The 20,003-nt window shown below is 62.5% G+C and overlaps 1 protein-coding gene across 1 annotated transcript in view; it reads left to right on the plus strand.

Moving 5' to 3' along the window:
- The window catches only part of Notch1 (notch 1), a gene marked incomplete at its 5' end in the record, with an annotated part of 38,937 nt that extends 20,141 nt beyond the window's left edge, over window positions 1–18,796 (plus strand). The window contains 25 exon segments of the mRNA XM_013506704.1: window positions 462–575; window positions 762–995; window positions 1,085–1,195; window positions 1,553–1,745; window positions 2,144–2,289; window positions 2,435–2,548; window positions 3,939–4,058; window positions 4,322–4,474; window positions 5,309–5,537; window positions 6,378–6,579; window positions 7,096–7,249; window positions 7,351–7,535; window positions 7,823–7,955; window positions 8,124–8,381; window positions 8,468–8,580; window positions 9,090–9,661; window positions 9,789–10,217; window positions 11,105–11,253; window positions 11,904–12,120; window positions 12,236–12,323; window positions 12,416–12,581; window positions 13,058–13,353; window positions 14,427–14,574; window positions 14,651–14,748; window positions 15,678–18,796. Coding sequence (XP_013362158.1) covers window positions 462–575; window positions 762–995; window positions 1,085–1,195; window positions 1,553–1,745; window positions 2,144–2,289; window positions 2,435–2,548; window positions 3,939–4,058; window positions 4,322–4,474; window positions 5,309–5,537; window positions 6,378–6,579; window positions 7,096–7,249; window positions 7,351–7,535; window positions 7,823–7,955; window positions 8,124–8,381; window positions 8,468–8,580; window positions 9,090–9,661; window positions 9,789–10,217; window positions 11,105–11,253; window positions 11,904–12,120; window positions 12,236–12,323; window positions 12,416–12,581; window positions 13,058–13,353; window positions 14,427–14,574; window positions 14,651–14,748; window positions 15,678–17,180 — 6,125 coding nt within the window.
- Window positions 18,797–20,003: the final 1,207 nt, after the last annotated feature.

Here is a 20,003-nt window from a genome sequence, read left to right on the forward strand (position 1 = left end):
GACACGCCTTCCTGCTGATGGGGTACAGCCCCTCTTCCCGGGAGAGAAGGGTGCTAGGCTGCCATGCATCTCCAGGGCAGGAGGCTGTGCCCTTTCAGGTGCTGGGGGAGGCCAGAACGAGATGTGGTGAACAGAGCCTCCAAGGACCACAGGATGGGACATGGAAAGGGGTCTCATCTGCCCTAGGGCCAGGGCTGGGCCTTGACCCTCTCAAGATGTTAAGCAGCTGCCCCAGACACCTGCAAGCGAGAACCCCAATCACAGGCAGTGTCGCTGTCGCCATAGCAACAAGGGGGTTTGGAAAATAGGCCCCTCTGTGGGGGTGAAGGCCCACAGCCTGCTGGTCACTGCCCAGCAGCAGGTCGAAAGAGAGGGGGAAAGCTGGGGTCTGCTACTGAGCGTGGGCTAGAGCCTGGCCAGGGGCACTGACCATCTATGACACCAGTCATCTCTGGTCACAGGCTTCAGCGGGCACCTGTGTCAGTATGACGTGGACGAGTGTGCCAGCACGCCCTGCAGGAACGGTGCCAAATGCCTGGATGGGCCCAACACCTACACCTGCGTGTGCACAGAAGGTGCGGGGAGGCCTGCAGGTTGGGGTGGTCAGGCTGGGGTGGCAGGGACTGGTAGCACACCTGTGGAGCTGTGGCTCCAGGAGGGACAGGGAGACACACCTATGACCCGGTCTGGGTTGTGGGTTCCCAGGCGGGGGTGACCACGGGTTCCGGGAGCAGCTGGCCCTGAGCCCTCTTGTGACACAGGTTACACGGGGACACACTGCGAGGTGGACATCAATGAGTGTGACCCTGACCCCTGCCACTACGGCTCCTGCAAGGATGGCGTCGCTGCCTTCACCTGCCTCTGCCAGCCGGGCTACACCGGCCACCACTGTGAGACCAACATCAACGAGTGCTCCAGCCAGCCCTGCCGCCACGGGGGCACCTGCCAGGACCGCAACAACGCCTACCTCTGCCTCTGCCTCAAGGGGACCACAGGTGTCTGGCCAGGGCCTGCGACAGGCGGGTGCGCCGGGCAGGGTAGGTGGGGCTCCAGAGCTGACCGGCCCATTCCACCGTGCCCTCAGGACCCAACTGTGAGATCAACCTGGACGACTGTGCCAGCAGCCCCTGTGACGCAGGCACCTGCCTGGACAAGATCGATGGCTACGAGTGCGCCTGCGAGCCAGGCTACACGGGTGAGGGATGCGCAGGGGACAGGCAAAACCAAGGACAGGGACACAGTCTGCCCCAGAGCCCTTGGATGGGCCAGTCTGTGCAGACTTGGGCACGGGTGGCGAAGGCTGCTGCCTGCAGCCCAGCTACTGAGCTGTCAGTGTGGGCTGACCATAGCAGAAAGTCCTTGGTCAGGGCTGGCCACAGCCTGTACACATGGGCTCCTCCCATAGCCCATCCAGGGCCCTCGTCCTCAACAGAGCCCACAGCTTATTGTAGGCACTGCAGGGAGGGTGGCAGAGAGGGTGAGCATCACAGGCGCGGCTGGCCCAGCAGCCCAGGGCACTGAGGCCCATCTGAGACCCCGCCCCTCCCTGCAGGGAGCATGTGCAACATCAACATCGATGAGTGCGCGGGGAACCCCTGCCACAACGGGGGCACCTGCGAGGACGGCATCAACAGCTTCACCTGCCGCTGCCCTGAGGGCTACCACGACCCCACATGCCTGTCGGAGGTCAATGAGTGCAGCAGCAACCCCTGCATACACGGGACCTGCCGGGACAGCCTCAACGGGTAGGCCAGGCCGTGCTGCCTATGGGCAGCCCTGGCTGTGTCCTTGTGGGCCACTGTGTCACTCAGGATCCAAGGACACTCACGGTGTGGGCGGTCGTGACCCCTTCTGTGTCCGCTAGCAGGAGCCGTTTATACTGCTGAACACAGAGAGGGCTGATGCTCAGCCCTGGGTCACACAGTGGGAGCATGGGAGGGGCCCTGGCTGCAGTCCCTGTGTCGCTGAGGCTGACCTGTGCCTCTACTGGGCACCACCCTGCGTCCGAGGTGTCCGAATCCTGCCACTGTCTCGGGCAAGGTGGGCCGCTGTGCTCACGGGGAAGGGTGTGAGGCTCCTGACGCACAGACGCCTGATGCCAGAGCTCAGCCCCGGGCTGACCCGTGCCGTGGTCACTCCCCAGGTACTGGTGTGACTGTGACCCCGGGTGGAGTGGGACGAACTGTGACATCAATGACGACGAGTGCAAGTCCAACCCCTGTGTGAACGGCGGCACCTGCAGAGACATGACCGGCGGCTACGTGTGCACGTGCCGGGAGGGCTTCAGCGGTGAGCCAAGCCGGGGCATGGCACGGCAGCCCCTGGGGAGGTGGCCTGGACCAGCATGGTCTACGCATCTCCTTCCGGGGTTGGCCTCAGAGGGCGTGGGGTGGCACTGGGCCAGGGTGACACACTAACCGCCACCCCTCTCTAGGCCCCAACTGCCAGACCAACATCAACGAGTGTGCGTCCAACCCGTGTCTGAACCAGGGCACGTGCATAGACGACGTGGCCGGGTACAAGTGCAACTGCCTGCTGCCCTACACAGGTGCGGACGCGGTGGCGCTGCGGCCTGCGCGGGTGCTGCTCGTGCTGAGGGGCTCAGGGTCCCTGTGTTGGGGCTTGGGGTTGGCAGATGAGCAGACAGGTAGACAAGTGCGTCCCAGACACTTCCTCTGGCTGCTGTGGCAGAGGCGAGGCTTTGCAACCGTTGGAGGGTGGTGCCCAGGCCAGACGTGGCTGGGGTCTCCATCGATGGTCTCCCTTGGGTCTCTGGGGGCCAGGCTGCCCTCCCCACCAGCCAGGCCTGAGGGATTCCTTTGACGGCAGCCTCTTTGTGCCGGGAACAAGGAGCTCTCTGTTGGTCCTGAGCAAGGCGGGAGCCGCTTCCCAGAGGGTGCAGCCCCTGCTGTGGGTGTGACCAAGAGGGTCGCGGGAAATGGTCCCTGCAGAGAGCTGTGCAGGGCATTCCACATGGCAGTCCCAGCGGTGGGCAGAACACGCTGCCTGGCCTGTGCCGGGCTGGGGTGGGGGCGCCACATTCCCATGACACCCACGGCCTGGGGCCAGGAAAGTGTTTGCTTTGACCGAAGTTAGGGGCCTGGACTTTGTCTCTGTTGGTCCGTGAGGACGCTCGGTGGCCAGGCGCGCTGATAGCGGCGGGCGGGAGGACCGGCTGTGCTGACCCGCTTCCTGCCTGCCCTCTTCCTGCTTCCTCTGCACAATTGTCGGAAACTCTGGCGAAGTTCCTGCCTGGCTGGGTCACCGTGGAAACCGATAGAGGGGCCCTGGAAAGTCACACCAGCAGGCTGGGGACATGGGAGACGAGGACGATACTGCTTCCTTGCTCCTCGGGGGCCGGCCCTGCGCCGTCAACAGGAAGCGGACCTGGGCTGTGGGAGCCACCGTGGTGCACGTGGCCCCCCTGTGGCCGTCACCAGGTCCCTACGCAGGCTGAGGGCCTGAGCCGAGCCCCGTGCTCTGAGAGGATGTGACCGGGGTCTGGGTGCCACGCCTTTCCCTTCCGTCACAGGCTTTCTCACTAACCTCGACTCAGAGCTCAGTCAGCTTAAGGGCTTTTCCTCGTCACAGGGAGGCAGGGAAGGGGATGAAGAAGGCCTGCTCCCCAGCCTGTCGGGGCGCCTGTGCTGGCACCAGTCTTGTGCCCAGGCACCTCCAGCAGGGTGAGGCCCACGCTTTGCCTGCAGCCCATGGGGGTGGGAGGCGACCTCAGAGTGCGTCTGTCTGGCGACCTCAGAGTGCGTCTGTCTGGCTCGTCCTCAGCATCCCTGTCTGTACTCCACCTGCTTCTCCCAGGTTCAGGACCTGCGGGGCCAGCTGTGGGTGCTGACAGTGGACGGGCTGGCAGGTGTGGCCAGCAGACGTGCTGGCTACACGCAGGACACCAGCTCCCGGCCTCACTGAGTGTGTCTCCCTAGGAACTACGTGTGAGGTGGTGCTGGCGCCGTGTGCCCCCAGGCCCTGCAAGAACAGTGGGGTGTGCAAGGAGTCCGAGGACTACGAGAGCTTCTCCTGTGTCTGCCCTGGTGGCTGGCAGGGTGAGGCTGGCCTGGTCCCGACCAAGCTGGGCAGGGAGTGGGGAGCCCTGGGGACCCCGCCAGCCCCATGCTCAGGGAAGCTGCAGAGCGGGGAACTGGCCTTGGCCTTCATGCCCTGCACACCTGTAGCTTTCCTGACTCAAAATTGGGGCACAGGGGGTGGTTCTGGGGCAGGGGAGAGGCACTGTGGGTGGACACTGCAGCCGGGGCAAAGGCCCAGAGGCGGGTGCCTAGGGTGACCAACCAGCCACCTCCTCACCCAGGACAGACCTGCGAGGTCGACATCAATGAGTGTGTGAAAAGCCCATGCCGCAACGGTGCCTCCTGTCAGAACACCAACGGGGACTATCGGTGCCACTGCCAGCCAGGCTACACAGGGCGCGACTGCGAGACTGACGTGGACGACTGCCGGCCCAGTGAGTGCCCGGTTGCCGGGGGCACGGGTGGGAGCCCCTCCGTCAAATGGGAGAGCAGCTGTGCTGACACCCAGCCCAGGCAGCATCCACCATGGGACTTAGACAGGCTGAGCCCCAGGCTTGGTCCACTGCCCATGTCCTGGCAGGGAGCAGGGCCAGGTGCTGGACACACCTTCCACATCCCACCAGGGGCCTCCCGTAGCTTACCCCTCCCCAGGCTGCCATCTTAGCACTGCCAGCTGGGTGTGAGGGAGCAGAGGCACCGGGGCCTGTGCGGTTGGTTCTCCCCCAAGACAGTGGTGGTGCAGGGTCCTGCCTGTGCTCCCACCCGAGTCTTGGTCTTGATCCAGCCTCACCAAGGTGCAGGACTCTCCGATCTTGTGCCATAGAAAGCTGAGCTGTAAACCAGACACAATGCACACCTGTAATCCCAGTGTTTAGGGAAGCTGAGGCAGTAGGATTGCAAGTTTAAGTCCCACCTGGGCAATTTAGCAAGATCCTGTCTTAAGAATAAAAAAGGCCAGGGTTGTAGCTTATTGGAGGAGTACCTCACGTTTGATCTGAACTACCAAAAAAAAAAAATTTGGAGAAGCTGAGGGCCTGGCCTGGCATCATCCAGTAGGGAGAGACAAGGACGTGTTGCTGGACTTTGGATTGGTCTGTTGAGCTGGTAAAACTCCCTCCTCCCTGGCCTCGGGCCCTGGAAGAGGACCTGGACCACAGACCCTGCACCAGGAGCGCCCAGGTCTGCCTGCAGGGCCGTGCCACCTGCACACTTAGCTCCCATGATGCGCGTGGTGCCCACCGTCAGGCTTGCCCTCCTGTTTCCCTTAGACCCCTGTCACAACGGGGGCTCCTGCACGGATGGCGTCAACACGGCCTTTTGCGACTGCCTGCCCGGCTTCCAGGGCGCCTTCTGTGAGGAGGACATCAACGAGTGTGCCAGCAGCCCGTGCCGCAATGGTGCCAACTGCACTGACTGCGTGGACAGCTACACGTGTACCTGCCCAACGGGCTTCAACGGCATCCACTGCGAGAACAACACGCCTGACTGCACAGAGAGGTGCGGGCCGGGTGCCACGGTGGAGGCGGGCACAGAGCAGGCGTGAGCCACAGGCAGCACCTGGTAGCAGGGGACACCACGCAGGCATCTGCCCAGCCCTGGGGGACAGCACTGAGCTGAGCCTGATGTCATTGGTGGTTTTGTAGCATCTGCCCCTAAAGGGCCATGACCCCCTCCTGTGACCCAGAACCCAGGTCCATGTAGCTCACCCAGAGGGGCTGGTGGTGCCGCCTATCAGACAAGATCGCCTTAGCCCACCCTGTTCCCCAGGGTCTTGGTTGCCGAATGTCTGTCACCGCCTTGTTTGGGACCGCTCTCTCCCACTCACATGTGGCTCTGGTTTCTCTCTAACCTGAGCCTCACCCACCTATGTTAGTCAGCTCCGTGTTCCTGGAACAAAACACTGGAGTAAAACAGCGTAAAGGAGGGAGATTTACTCTGGCCCAGAGGTTTCATTAGAGGTCGGCCGGTGGAAGGGCGAGGTGGGGAAAGCTGCTCGGCTTGCGGAGGCAGAAAGCAGAGAGGGGAAAAAAAGCACAGATAGATCTCCCAGGTCACACCCACGGTGACCACATCTAGCCAGGCTGCCTGCTAACTGCAAGTCAGCTGTAACTTACGTGTGGATGAACCCCTTCCCAAGTCCCACCTGCAAGCACACGAGCCCTCAGGGGTATTTGATCTGAACTATAACACCACCACACACGCGTGTGTGTCATCAAGCCCCGCTCTTCCTGAGCTGTGATAAAAGGCGAAGCAGACAGCAGGGGTGGTGTACGTCTGTTGGGCGTGTGATGTGGAGGTGCTCACTGACTCCCTCCTGTACCGCCTGCCCGCCTCTAGCTCCTGCTTCAATGGTGGCACCTGTGTAGACGGCATCAATTCCTTCACCTGCCTGTGTCCCCCGGGCTTCACGGGCAGCTACTGCCAGCACGATATCAACGAGTGCGACTCACGGCCCTGCCTACACGGCGGCACCTGCCAGGACAGCTACGGCACCTACAAGTGCTCCTGCCCACAGGGCTACACCGGCCTCAACTGTCAGGTGAGCAGGGCTGCAGAGGTGCTGGCGAGGGGCGGAGAAGGGCATCACCCTGGGCGGGGGGAGGAGGGCCAGGCTCAGGACGGGCTGCCCGTGCTGCCCTGGAAGGAGATGGGGACATGTGGATGGAGATGCTGCCCAAGTCCAGTGGGGGCTATGAAGCCAGCTGGAGCCAGGTGGTCTGCTGGAAAGTGGTGGAAACTGGTGCTCTTATGGGAGCTGGGCATCTGCCTTAAACACCTTCATGGGAGTTCCTTGCAGAAACCATCAGTTTGCAAAGCTGCTCAGGGAAGAGGTGGACCCCAGCCCAGGTCTCCCAGGCAGCAGGGCCCCTTGGGGAGCTGGGAGAGTCTGTGGGGACCCCATCCATTTCCACCTCTAGAGTAGGGACGTGGTGCACTTTGGATCCGAGGCTCTCTGGCTGATACGGGTGCCAGGCAGCCTGGGGCACAGCAGGAGGCCTCCCCGGAGGGATCCAGGCTGCCGGCGGTGAGGTGCTGACCCTAGTCTGTTCCCCAGAACCTTGTGCGCTGGTGTGACTCCTCCCCCTGCAAAAACGGGGGCCAGTGCTGGCAGACCAGCACGCTGTACCGCTGCGAGTGCCACAGTGGCTGGACTGGCCTCTACTGCGACGTGCCCAGTGTCTCCTGTGAGGTGGCTGCACAGCAGCAAGGTCAGAGCTGGCACCAGCCCAGGGCCCAGGAGGGCAGGGAGGGCAGGGCGAGGCGGGCTAGCAAGGAGCCTGGACCTCACCTCCTCCCCCTGTCCCCGCAGGCATCAATGTCACCCACCTGTGCCAGCATGGAGGACTCTGCGTGGATGCGGGCAACACCCACCACTGCCGCTGCCAGGCTGGCTACACAGGCAGCTACTGCGAGGAGGAGGTAGACGAGTGCTCGCCCAGCCCCTGCCAGAACGGGGCCACCTGCACTGACTACCTGGGTGGCTACTCCTGCAAGGTGAGGAGGGTCCTGGCACAGAGGCATTGAGCCGTAAGCTGACACAGCAGTGATGCTGAATCCAACAGCCCTGGGTACTGCCAGTCGTATCGGGGAGGCCCTGGCCTAGGGAAGGCTGCCCAGAGGAGAAGAACACTGAGCCGTGGGACAGGTGCCCGGTCCCCAAACCAGCCCTCGCCCATCACCGGGCAGTCCCAAGCGTGCCACGGCCTCCTCCTGCACATGCCAGCCCTGGGCCAGAACAAGCTTGGCCCCAGGTGAGACACTCCTGCCCTCTGTCCCTGCAGTGTGTGGCTGGCTACCACGGGCCCAATTGCTCCGAGGAGATCAATGAGTGCCTGTCCCAGCCCTGCCAGAACGGGGGCACCTGCATCGACCTCACCAATACCTACAAGTGTTCCTGCCCTCGGGGCACACAGGGTGAGTGCAAGGCAGGGGAAATGAGGCAGCACGGGCTTCCCGGACAGGAATCAGCCTCGGGCCGAGGAGGGTCCCCGTAGGAAGGAGGCTGTGCTGCTGTCCCCCATGGGCTATGGGGCTGCAGGGTGGACACAGCCCCACTTCCCTGACCGAGAAGTCACCCTGTAGGTGTGCACTGCGAGATCAATGTGGATGACTGCAGCCCGCTCCTTGACCTGGCCTCCCGCAGCCCCAAGTGCTTCAATAACGGCACCTGCGTGGACCAGGTGGGCGGCTACACCTGCACCTGCCCGCCTGGCTTTGTGGGTGAGCGGTGCGAGGGCGATGTCAACGAGTGCCTGTCCAACCCGTGCGACGCCCGGGGCACCCAGAACTGTGTACAGCGTGTCAATGACTTCCACTGCGAGTGCCGTGCGGGCCACACTGGTGGGTGCTGCTGAGAGCGTGCCAGGGAGACTGGGGTGGGCCCTGCTAAGGCGGGCCTGCCCCCTTACCGCCTCTGTCCCTCCCAGGGCGCCGCTGTGAGTCCGTCATCGATGGCTGCAAGGGCAAGCCCTGCAGGAATGGGGGCGCCTGTGCTGTGGCCGCCAACACTGCCCGCGGCTTCATCTGCAGGTGCCCTGCGGTAGGTACAGCGCTGACCCCTGACCTGTGAGGAGGCCCTGTGTGCCTCATCCTCATTCCCCAGCCTCGTTCTTAAACCTTAATGAGCGACTTTAGGGCAGTCTTAGGTCTGCAGAAAACTCAAGCAGAAGGCAGAGTGCCCTGTGCCCCTTGGCCCTGTGTGGCCCCTGCAGCTCGGGTCTCGCCCTGCGTGGTGGGTGGGTCGTGGCCAGCAGCGCTTAGTCTGGGGTTGCTCTGGGGACGAGATCCCATGGTCTGGGCTTGTGTGTAAGGACACACGTCTGCCACCACAGTGTCACGCTGGAGTGTCACAGCCCTAGACATTGCTGGGCTCCACATGCTCACTCTCCTTCCCTCTCCCCTACCCTGGACCTTCCCCAGTCTGAGAGCGTCCTGAGGGCTGCTGGGGAGACTGGATGTCCTTAGGTAGGGGATGCAGTGGCACCTGGACTGGGCACGTGGTGCTGGGGAGCAGCTGCCCTGACAGGCTGCCCGCCTCCCCTCTTTCAGGGCTTCGAGGGCGCCACTTGCGAGAATGATGCCCGCACTTGCGGCAACCTGCGCTGCCTCAACGGCGGCACGTGCATCTCTGGCCCGCGCAGCCCCACCTGCCTGTGCCTGGGTGCCTTCACGGGCCCCGAGTGCCAGTTCCCGGCCAGCAGCCCCTGCGTGGGCGGCAACCCCTGCTACAACCAGGGCACCTGTGAACCCACGCCCGAGAGCCCCTTCTACCGCTGCCTGTGCCCCGCCAAGTTCAACGGGCTCCTGTGCCACATCCTAGACTACAGCTTCGCGGGCGGCGCCGGGCGCGACATCCCCCCGCCGCAGGTCGAGGAGGCCTGCGAGCTGCCCGAGTGCCAGGAGGACGCGGGCAACAAGGTCTGCAGCCTGCAGTGCAACAACCACGCCTGCGGCTGGGATGGCGGCGACTGCTCGCTCAACTTCAACGACCCCTGGAAGCACTGCTCGCAGTCCCTGCAGTGCTGGAAGTACTTCAGCGACGGCCGCTGCGACAGCCAGTGCAGCTCGGCCGGCTGCCTCTTTGATGGCTTCGACTGCCAGCACGCGGAAGGCCAGTGCAAGTAAGGCGGGGCCGACCGGCCGGGGTGGTGGTGGGGACAGCCGGGCAGTGGGTGGGCGGGGCGGCCAGCCTCTGGGCGGGCATGCGGCCCAGCCAGGATGTGGCCTGAGCGTGCCCTGGGCCCACAGCCCCCTGTACGACCAGTACTGCAAGGACCACTTCAGCGACGGGCACTGCGACCAGGGCTGCAACAGCGCGGAGTGCGAGTGGGACGGGCTGGACTGTGCGGAGCACGTGCCCGAGCGGCTGGCGGCCGGCACGCTGGTGGTGGTGGTGCTGCTGCCCCCCGAGCAGCTGCGCAACAGCTCCTTCCACTTCCTGCGCGAGCTCAGCCGCGTGCTGCACACCAACGTGGTCTTCAAGCGCGACGCGCAGGGTCAGCAGATGATCTTCCCCTACTACGGCCACGAGGAGGAGCTGCGCAAGCACCCCATCAAGCGCTCTGCCGCGGGCTGGGCTACGCCTGGCACCCTACTTGGCCAGGCTGCAGCCTCGCTGCTCCCCAGCGGGGGCAGCGGGCGCCGGCGCAGGGAGCTGGACCCCATGGACATCCGCGGGTGAGTCCTGTGCACGCAGGCATGCGCACCCCCCCCAGCCAGCTCTGCCTGACCCTCTGGCCCCCCAAGGCAGCCACATGTGCCCCACTTCATGGTAATGAGATGGAAGATCCAGGAGGACCTGGGCATTCACGTCCCGCTCGGTCAGGGTGCAGGGGCAGCAATCTCGGTGCCATGTGACACAGTACGGTCACCTGGGGGCTGAGGCACTGCCTGGGCTGAGCCTGTCACTCCTCTCCACATTTGGGGGTCCCACTAGCCTCCCACCTACACCTTCTTAACATATTTGTATCAGGGCAACTGGGCCACAGAGCCAGACTAGAGGCACCTTGGTGTGCCCTGACCCCAGGAGTTTGCCAGTCATGACCTTGCTGGCGAGGGGGACATCTGTCACGAGGCCGGGTTAACACCCTGTGGGGGAAGGCTGGCCCTGGGGCATGTCCTGGCTGGTGTATGACCTGTGCCCCTGTCATGGAGCCTCCCATCTCCTGCCCATCCCCCGTGGAGGTCTGAGGGGCTCCCACCCCTACTGTGCCTCCCTGCACTGCTGTGATATGCGGGCGCAGCCCCAGGGAGGGTATGGGCTCCTCAGGATGCTCTGCATCTCCGAGGGTGAGGAAAGTAGGTGTTCGTGACACCTAAGGGACCCCAGTGGTGGTGGTGGCGGGGCGGGGCCTGTGCAGGGCCACACACTGAGGGGTCCGTGGTGAATGCCTGCAGTGTGCTGGTACGTGGGGCTTCTCTGGATGTGCTGTAGGACACTGTCCACCCCAGGGTTGTCAGACTCGTCTGTGGTCAGGGTGGTCGGGAGGTGGAGTGGGGGCAGTGCCCTGGGTAGTGGCAGGAGACGAGGCGTATGTTCTGAGCCCGGGTGCCTGTGTCCGCAGGTCCATCGTCTACCTGGAGATTGACAATCGGCAGTGTGTGCAGTTGTCCTCGCAGTGTTTCCAGAGTGCCACCGATGTGGCCGCATTCCTGGGAGCGCTGGCCTCGCTGGGCAGCCTCAACATCCCCTACAAGATCGAGGCCGTGCAGAGTGAGTGTCCCCTGCTCCGGCCAGAGGCAGCGGGGAGCGCTGGATCTCCCCGTCCCTGAGGGGCTCTCACTCCTGGTCCCAGCTGCCACCATGGCGGGTGTCGTGCCGTCAGTTCAGGGAGCACTTCTCTGGAATTCTCCGGACAGCATGCCTTCCTAGTGATGGTGACGGCTATCAGGGGAGCTGGCCCAGGGGATGAGCACGCCCACCAGGAAACGGGAGCTTCCTGGCTCCCCACCCCTTTTCCCTGATATTTCTTTGTGGGGTATTATTTCAAAATCATTACAGCTTTTTTTTAAAAGAGAGAGGGAAGAATTGATCGGTGTCATGTGGAGTGTTGAAGTTTGTATCTTGAAAATCCCCCTAAATCCTTTGTCTTAACAGCTCAATGCGAGTGCAGCGATTTGAAGTTGACTAATCCTCCTCCCTGAAAGGGGAGAAAGTGAAAGCCGTCTCCAGACGGCGGGCTGGTACAGGAGAGAATTTAGCAATAGTTTGCAATTCTGATGAATCGCGCAGAAAATGACCTTATTTTGGGGGGCGGGACGGAGGAGGGCGGGTGAGGAGGCGCCGGCCGCAGAGCCAGTCCGCCGCCCCGGCCGCTGCACAGCCGCACTGACACCGGGCGCCGCCCGGGCCGCTGCCCACAGGTGAAACAGTGGAGCCGCCGCCGCCCTCGCAGCTGCACCTCATGTACCTGATCGGGGCTGCTTTCGTGCTTCTCCTCTTCGTGGGCTGTGGGGTCCTGCTGTCCCGCAAGCGCCGACGCCAGCATGGCCAGCTCTGGTTCCCCGAGGGCTTCAAGGTGTCCGAGGCCAGCAAGAAGAAGAGGCGAGAGCCCCTCGGTGAGGACTCAGTGGGCCTCAAGTAAGTGAATGTGCTGTTGCCTCGGGGGGGTGGGGGAGCGGTGCGAGGCTGGCCCAGCGTCCTCCCGCCCCACCCCAGACTTCTTTGGGCCACTCAGTCTCACCCCCGCCCCCAGGCCCCTGAAGAACATGTCGGATGGCGCCCTCATGGACGACAACCAGAACGAGTGGGGGGACGAGGACCTTGAGGCCAAGAAGTTCCGAGTGAGTCCTACGGGCTCCGGGGACGCCCAGAGAGCTTCTGGCGCTGTGACCCTGTGTGACACAGCTCTCTTGCTTCCCCACCCCCAACACAGTTCGAGGAACCAGTGGTTCTCCCTGACCTGGATGACCAGACGGACCACCGGCAGTGGACCCAGCAGCACCTGGACGCCGCCGACCTGCGTGTGTCCGCCATGGCACCCACACCACCGCAGGGAGAGGTCGACGCTGACTGCATGGATGTGAACGTGCGCGGTCCCGGTACTGTCATCAGAGCCTCCCTGCCGGGGGTGCTGTGGGGTCCTGGGTGTGCAGCAGCCTGAGCCTCCCCCACCCAAAGCCCACCCCTCCCCCAGGGCTTGTGGCTGCAGGGTGCAGGCTGGGCCAAGTCACCACCTCTGAGGCTGCTGCCCCTCTAGCATCTGCTGGGCAGCATTTCCTCCCAGCCAGGGCTGCTGTTGGGGTGAGGCATCCAGAGTCAAGTGCTCAGTGTTCACTGCTCCCTGCCCCGTGCCTAGGCAGGCTTCCGGCTTAGCGTTCTGGCAGGTCAGGGAGCACAGCTAGAGAGGGCTGCGTTGTGCACCAGCAGGTTGCAGCTTGGCGTGGGCTGTGCCCCTGGGAAGCCCAGGGCATGTGTGTCCACACTGCTGCCCCATGGTCTGGGGACTGCTGTTGGCATCCAAGCGGTGGCCAAGTGCCAGGGCACTGAGCCCCCGCCTGTCTCTGCTTCCACATAGATGGCTTCACCCCGCTCATGATCGCCTCCTGCAGCGGAGGGGGCCTGGAGACGGGCAATAGTGAGGAGGAGGAGGATGCACCGGCTGTCATCTCAGACTTCATCTATCAGGGTGCCAGCCTGCACAACCAGACAGACCGCACAGGCGAGACCGCCTTGCACCTGGCTGCCCGCTACTCGCGCTCCGATGCCGCCAAGCGCCTGCTAGAGGCCAGCGCAGACGCCAACATCCAGGACAACATGGGACGCACTCCACTGCACGCGGCTGTGTCTGCCGACGCACAGGGCGTCTTCCAGGTAGGCAGCAGTCACTGGACTCAGGGGCCCTGGGAGCCTCGGTCTCTAGTGTGGCTTGGGCTGGACAGCTGCCACCTGTACCAGGACCCCTGTTCTGTGTCCACCCTGGGAGGCCCAGAGGTGGCCCAGCAGGAGGTTGGAGCAGCTGCAGGGTGAGGCAGTATCACTCCATCAAGACAGACTTCTGTCTCCGGGTCACGGCCCAGCTCAAGGTCCCAGTCCCAGGCTGCTGCCCTCCTCCCCTGCTTTTAGCCACAGCTGCAGGCAAAGGCCATTTCAGTGAGGAGAAGGTTTTAGAGGCTGCCTTGCGGCCTTGCCAGGGACCATGGGCTGAGGGTGGATTTAGGGATTTGGATGCCTGTGTCTCCAGGAAATGGGCCTAGCAGGAGTTCCTCGTGCAGGCCGCCAGCCACAAGCCCCCATCCCATCCCTGGGCTCCAGGCTGCCCTGAAGCAGGTTCAGGTGACCCGTGAAGCAGGCATCCTCACAAAGCTTGCCGTTTAATAATTTCTTATCCCGTGACATGTCATCATTCTGAAGAAGATACTGAGAGTAGCCGTGAGCCAGGGCAGCCCTGTGTGTCCGCCCGTGGCAGTTCCCCGGCACACAGAGATGAGGGTTCCCCAGCTCTCTGGGGCCCAGCAGAGCTGCAGGTCCCCGGACCCCATGTTTCTTACCTGCCCACAGACAGGGACTGCCATTCCTGTGGCATGGGTTGGGCTCTGTCTGAAGGGCTGCCTGCTCTTCTCCTGGGGACTCACATGGAACATCCTGGTCCACCACGGCTCTACAAGCTAGGGGTCACATCCTGCCTGCAGACTGGGGCTGGACAGGAGTGTGGCTCCTGGTTTGGAGGTGGTCATAGCAGCAGGGACTGTGGTGAGGGTCGGATGAGGCCACACATGATCATAGTGACCTGCAGTGACCTAGGGCCTGAGCCCTCCTGCATGTGTTGAGGACAGGTCCTTGGTGTCGCATCTTGCTGGGGCCGTTCATGTCATACATCAGCTTCCAGCTGGGGGCATCAGGCTCATGTCCCTACAGCCTGGCCTAAGTCCTTTTCTGTGCCCCAGATCCTGATCCGGAACCGAGCCACGGACCTGGATGCTCGCATGCACGATGGCACGACGCCGCTGATCCTGGCAGCCCGCCTGGCTGTGGAGGGCATGCTGGAGGACCTCATCAACTCGCATGCCGACGTCAATGCCGTGGATGACCTGGGTAGGTGGGCGGCCCAGCTACGGGGAGGGGGTGGTTGCTGAGGGCCGCCTGTGACCCTCTTTGTCTGTGGCTGCAGGCAAGTCGGCCCTGCACTGGGCTGCCGCCGTGAACAATGTGGATGCTGCACTGGTGCTACTGAAGAACGGGGCCAACAAGGACATGCAGAACAACAAGGTGGGCCGGGTGGGAGGAGGAGGCCCTGGGGATACAGTGTAGATCACCGGGAAGGCACCCAGGCGATGGTCAGCTCTCCCAACCCCTCTGGTGCCGTGAGATTGGGGGCCAGGACTGTAGCAAACCAGGAGGACCTGCCCTCACCCAAGAGCCCGTGCAGCTGCGGCCCTCCCATCACCACCGCCTGGCCTCTCCTGTCTTCAGCTGTCACTGGGGGGCATGGTGGTGGGTCTAAGCTTCCTCCAGGTGGCCTCAACCTCGCCTGTGTTTCCAGCATCTCCCAAAAGATAAGGGAGCGCCTGCCAAGCGGGGCCACTTTTTCCCTCCCTGCCGCCAGCATGATCCGGGTCTCCTGTGTCTTGTTGCTGCTCTGCCACTTGTGGCCGGGGTCCCAGGGACTCAGGCACAGAAAGGCAGCAAGTCCCCCAGCTGTACCCCACACTTGAAGTGTCCCTGGCTGCATTTCAAGGCAGGATCCCTCTTGGATGAGGGGACACAGCAGGTGTCAGGCACGGGGGTGCTGCAGGACCTGTCCCTCCCCATGGGACTCAGGGACTGGCAGAGGGGCTCCCGGTCTCAGGACCTCAGGCACATCTACTGGCAGAGCAGCCCAGGAAGGAGCTGAGACACCAGGGCCACTCGCAGCCCTCTATGTGGGAAGCCACGCCCTGTGCCCACCTCGCACCCCTGGAGCCCCAGCCCTGAGTTGCTGTAGTGTTTCACATCTGTCTTTGAGGAGCAGGGAGCCCCACAGTTTGTTTGATATCAGTGGAGCCTGTGACTCTTGGGAGGGTGTGGAGCCCCAGGGATTGGGAGCACAGGAGCCCACAGGCTTCCTGGGTGGCGTCCGGTGGGTGATCAGGCAGATGGTGACAGGGTACCGGTGAGGCTAGATAGCTTCCTCACCTGCCCCGTGCCTCTGTCCCCAGGAGGAGACACCTTTGTTCCTGGCCGCCCGGGAAGGCAGCTACGAGACCGCCAAGGTGCTGCTGGACCACTTTGCCAACCGGGACATCACCGACCACATGGACCGCCTGCCACGGGACATCGCCCAGGAGCGCATGCACCACGACATTGTGCGTCTGCTGGACGAGTACAACCTGGTGCGCAGCCCCCAGCTGCACAGCGCCACCCTGAGTGGCACGCCCACCCTGTCACCCACACTGTGCTCACCCAACGGCTACCTGGGCAACCTCAAGCCCGCCGTGCAGGGCAAGAAGGCCCGCAAGCCCAGCACCAAGGGCCTGGCTTGCGGCGGCAAAGAGGCCAAAGACCTCAAGGCACGGAGGAAGAAGTCGCAGGACGGCAAGGGCTGCCTGCTGGACAGCTCGAGCATGCTGTCACCCGTGGACTCACTGGAGTCACCCCATGGCTACTTGTCGGACGTGGCCTCGCCGCCCCTCCTGCCCTCTCCATTCCAGCAGTCTCCATCTTTGCCTCTCGGTCACTTGCCCGGCATGCCTGACACCCACCTGGGCATCAGCCATCTGAATGTGGCAGCCAAGCCCGAGATGGCACTGGGTGGGGGCGGCCGGCTGGCCTTCGAGCCCGGGCCACCACGCCTGTCCCACCTACCGGTGGCCTCCAGCACCAGCACGGTTCTGGGCGCCAGCAGCAGCGGAGCTGTGAATTTCACCGTGGGCACAGCTGCCGGCCTGAACGGCCAGTGCGACTGGTTGTCCCGACTGCAGAACGGCATGGTCTCCGGCCAGTACAACCAGCTGCGGGGGGCCGTGGCGCCGGGCACACTGAGCACGCAGGCTCCCGCCCTGCAGCATGGCATGATGGGCCCCCTGCACAGCAGCCTCTCCACCAATGCCCTGTCCCAGATGATGAGCTACCAGGGCCTGCCCTCCACACGGCTGGCCACCCAGCCCCACCTGGTGCAGACGCAGCAGGTACCCCAGGTGCAGCAGCAAAACTTACAGGTGCAGCCACCCGGCCTGCAGCCGCCACCAAACATCCAGCAACCCCAGGGCCTGCAGCCCCAGCCGCCACCATCGCAGCCGCACCTTGGTGGTGTGGGCTCAGTGGCCAGTGGGCACCTGGGCCGCAGCTTCCTGGGCGGGGAGCCAAGTCAGGTGGATGTGCAGTCGCTAGGCCCCAACAGCCTGACCGTGCACACCATCCTGCCCCAGGAGGGCCAGAACCTGCCCACATCGCTGCCATCCTCGCTGGTCCCACCTGTGACCACAGCCCAGTTCCTGACCCCGCCCTCCCAGCACAGCTACACCTCCTCGCCCGTGGACAACACCCCCAGCCACCAGCTGCAGGTGCCCGAGCACCCTTTCCTCACCCCATCCCCCGAGTCCCCCGACCAGTGGTCCAGCTCATCGCCACACTCCAACATCTCCGATTGGTCCGAGGGCGTCTCCAGCCCGCCCACCAGCATGCCGTCCCAGATCCCGCACATTCCAGAGGCGTTCAAGTAAACAGCCGTGCCCTGAGGGACCCCGGCTTCCTTTCCCAAGCTCTGCCGGGCGTTGCCAGCGCTCCAGGATGCTGGGGCCAACCAAAGGAGCCTTTTTAAAAAAAAAAAAAAAAGAAATTTTATACAAAATAAGAGGACAAGCATTTCGATTTTTTTTAGTATTTATTTATGTACTTTTATTTTACACAGAAACACTGCCGTTTTATTTATATGTACTGTTTTCTATGGCACCAGGTAAAAACCTCTGTTCCAAGGAAATAAACCAGTTCTCAAAGTCATGATTTCCCTCCTCGGGGTGAAAATAATTGCGCGTTTGTATAAACAAGGATTCGTGATCTATAAATACCATTTATTTATTGATTCCTTCTTTTCAAAATCCAAAAAGAAGTGACGCGAGAGGAGGGAGGGTTGAACAGCACGGTGTGAGAGCTCCCAGGTGCCCAGCCTGTCCGAAGGGGCCCACCCCGCATCCCCGCCCGACCCCCACGCCGGCGTCTGCGTTTTGTGAGAAGATGTGTGGAGAGGCAAACAAAGAAGCAACACTTTCACACCTGGGGCGTGTGGGTTAATTTGTATCTGGACCCGGAAAATTAAGTGAAATGATGTGGTTTATGCGTTTTGGTGTTCGTGATGTTTCTGGAAGGCGCTTTTGCAGATAAGCCCCTGGTGGACACGAGTCTGTCGGTTCCACGGTACCAGTTGTGAACCTTTGTTTCAGGCCCCTCTTCAGTGTTCATTAGTCTTGTGTATGCTGCCTCCCTCGCCTGGCCTACGCCCCGTCCTGGCAGTCTGCGTGTCCCGCAGCGGGGGTCGGGCGTGCGGGCGCAGGATCACACGGAGGACTGAATCCTGTTCTTCAGGGAAGGATGCTGCCTGCTGTCCCCGGCTGGTCAGTGCATGACCCAGGTTCAGAGGGAGGACTGTGGAGGCCTGGACCTGACTGCTGGAGGCTCCTCCCTGTTTTGGGGGGACCTGCCAGCGCAGCCCACGTGGAGGTCTGGGAGAAACCGGTGTCCTCTGGTCTTTTCCCAGCAGTCCCAGGTGCGGTGGGGGGACGGTGCTGGAGGGTGACCTAGCTACTGCTCTCAGTCACCCCTCTAGGTTGAGGGGGCCTGGGAGCGTGGCTGACTCTTGCGTCAAGTATACGCCTGTGGCAGAGTAAATACCTGTAAATACATTTTTAAAGGTGGATTTTGTTTAAAAAATCTGAATGAACAAGTCTGCCGGTGGCAAGCTGATGGGGGCGTCGGAGCGCTGCTCAGCTCAGTGTGACACAGGCCTTGAGACACGCAGGTGCTGGAAACGTAGCTCCTAAGAGCGCAACCCAGGGACAGCCTGCCCCCACCAGCCCTCCCTGTCCCCGTGTGCATGGGCAGCTCCCAACATCCCGGGGCCGTGGTGCGCCGTCCCGAGTGGGCCCCACCAGACATGTCCTAAGATGTCGATTCTTACTGTGTTTTATAAACTAGAGTGTAGTTTACAGAAAAAGGAACATTTTTAAAAAGTTGTCTACATGTAAAACTGTAGATGATGGTGAAAATGATGTATTTTTTTCATCTTTTTTTGTTAACTGATTTGCAATAAAAACGATGCTGATGGTCATCCAGATTTTGCTAACCCGGCGGTGTTGTCTGGCTTATTTTGGGGTGAGGCGGTCCTCGGGTAGCTGGGCCCTTCTAATAAGAGCCATGATGGAGAGGTGGCCCGTCCTTGCCCAGTGAACTGGGGACAGTGCCGTCAGGTCACGGGGTCTAAGCTGCCCAAGCAGGGCCCTGGGCTGTAAGCAGAGTTGGGACCTGCTCAGGGTCCCCACCCTTCTCGGCCACAGAGGGGTTCAGACACTCCCTGTTCCAGGATGCGCCCCAGGAAGCCCACAGCAGGCTGGGTGGAGGTGGTGTGTGGAGGCCCTGGGGCCATGGCCGGAGCCCTTGGTCACAGTGAATGAGGAGCCCTGCAGTGGACGGAGGAGTGGAGTCCTGAGCTCAAGCAGGGCCAGGCAGCGCAACCTGGCCAGTCCAGAAGCCCCCATGAGCCTGCAGGAGCTGAGCCTCCAGGGCACAGTGCTGCCAAGGAGGGTCTGATAGCCCTCTTCCTCTGCAAACTGCCGCCTCCCCGCACCTGAGAACCATTGTGAGCCCAAGGTTTCTGGGCCACGTTCGAGGCTGTGCCCCTGCCGCTGACGCTGCCATCCCTGGGACAGCAGAGGGGTCCAAGTTTGGGGCTGGGTGCTGCCCCGTGTGTGCCCAGCTGGGGTGGCTCCCACGGGAGTGTGTGTCTGTATGTCCTCTGGCTTTGTTCACAACAGCTCAGCTGGACATCCGCCAGTTAGCGGGTGGCCGATGGCACAGGGTCTGGCCTTGCTGTGACGGACTCGCAGGTGCCGACGTGGCCAGGCCACATCTTGGGTGTGTCCCTGGGGGCTCTGGAGGGGACTGCACCCCAGTGCATGGAGGAGGGACACAGAGGGCCTCCCTGGTGCGGTGGGCCGCATCCAATCTTTTGAAGGCCTGAGCAGGACAAAAGGCTCCAGTGCCTGCCTCTGCACCGGAGGATGGAGTTCCCCTACCCCACACTTAGATGGAAACAGCGGCCCTTTTTGGGTCTTGAGCCTATGGCATTTGGAGCAGAACTCACTGCCTTGACCTTTTGGGGGCTCTGGGCCGCCACCTGCAGCTCTTGGGACTTGTCAGCCCCACCACCATGTGCCCAAGTCCCTACAATCACCATCCCGTGTGCGTCCACCCCACCGGTTATTTCCTGGAGACCCCTGCCTCGCACACACAGTACAGTGGAATACTAGACAGGAAACAAAGGAAGCAAAGCC

The sequence above is a fragment of the Chinchilla lanigera genome, unplaced genomic scaffold (genome assembly GCF_000276665.1).
Source record: "Chinchilla lanigera isolate Chin_1 unplaced genomic scaffold, ChiLan1.0 scaffold00112, whole genome shotgun sequence".
Classification (NCBI taxonomy): domain Eukaryota; kingdom Metazoa; phylum Chordata; class Mammalia; order Rodentia; family Chinchillidae; genus Chinchilla; species Chinchilla lanigera.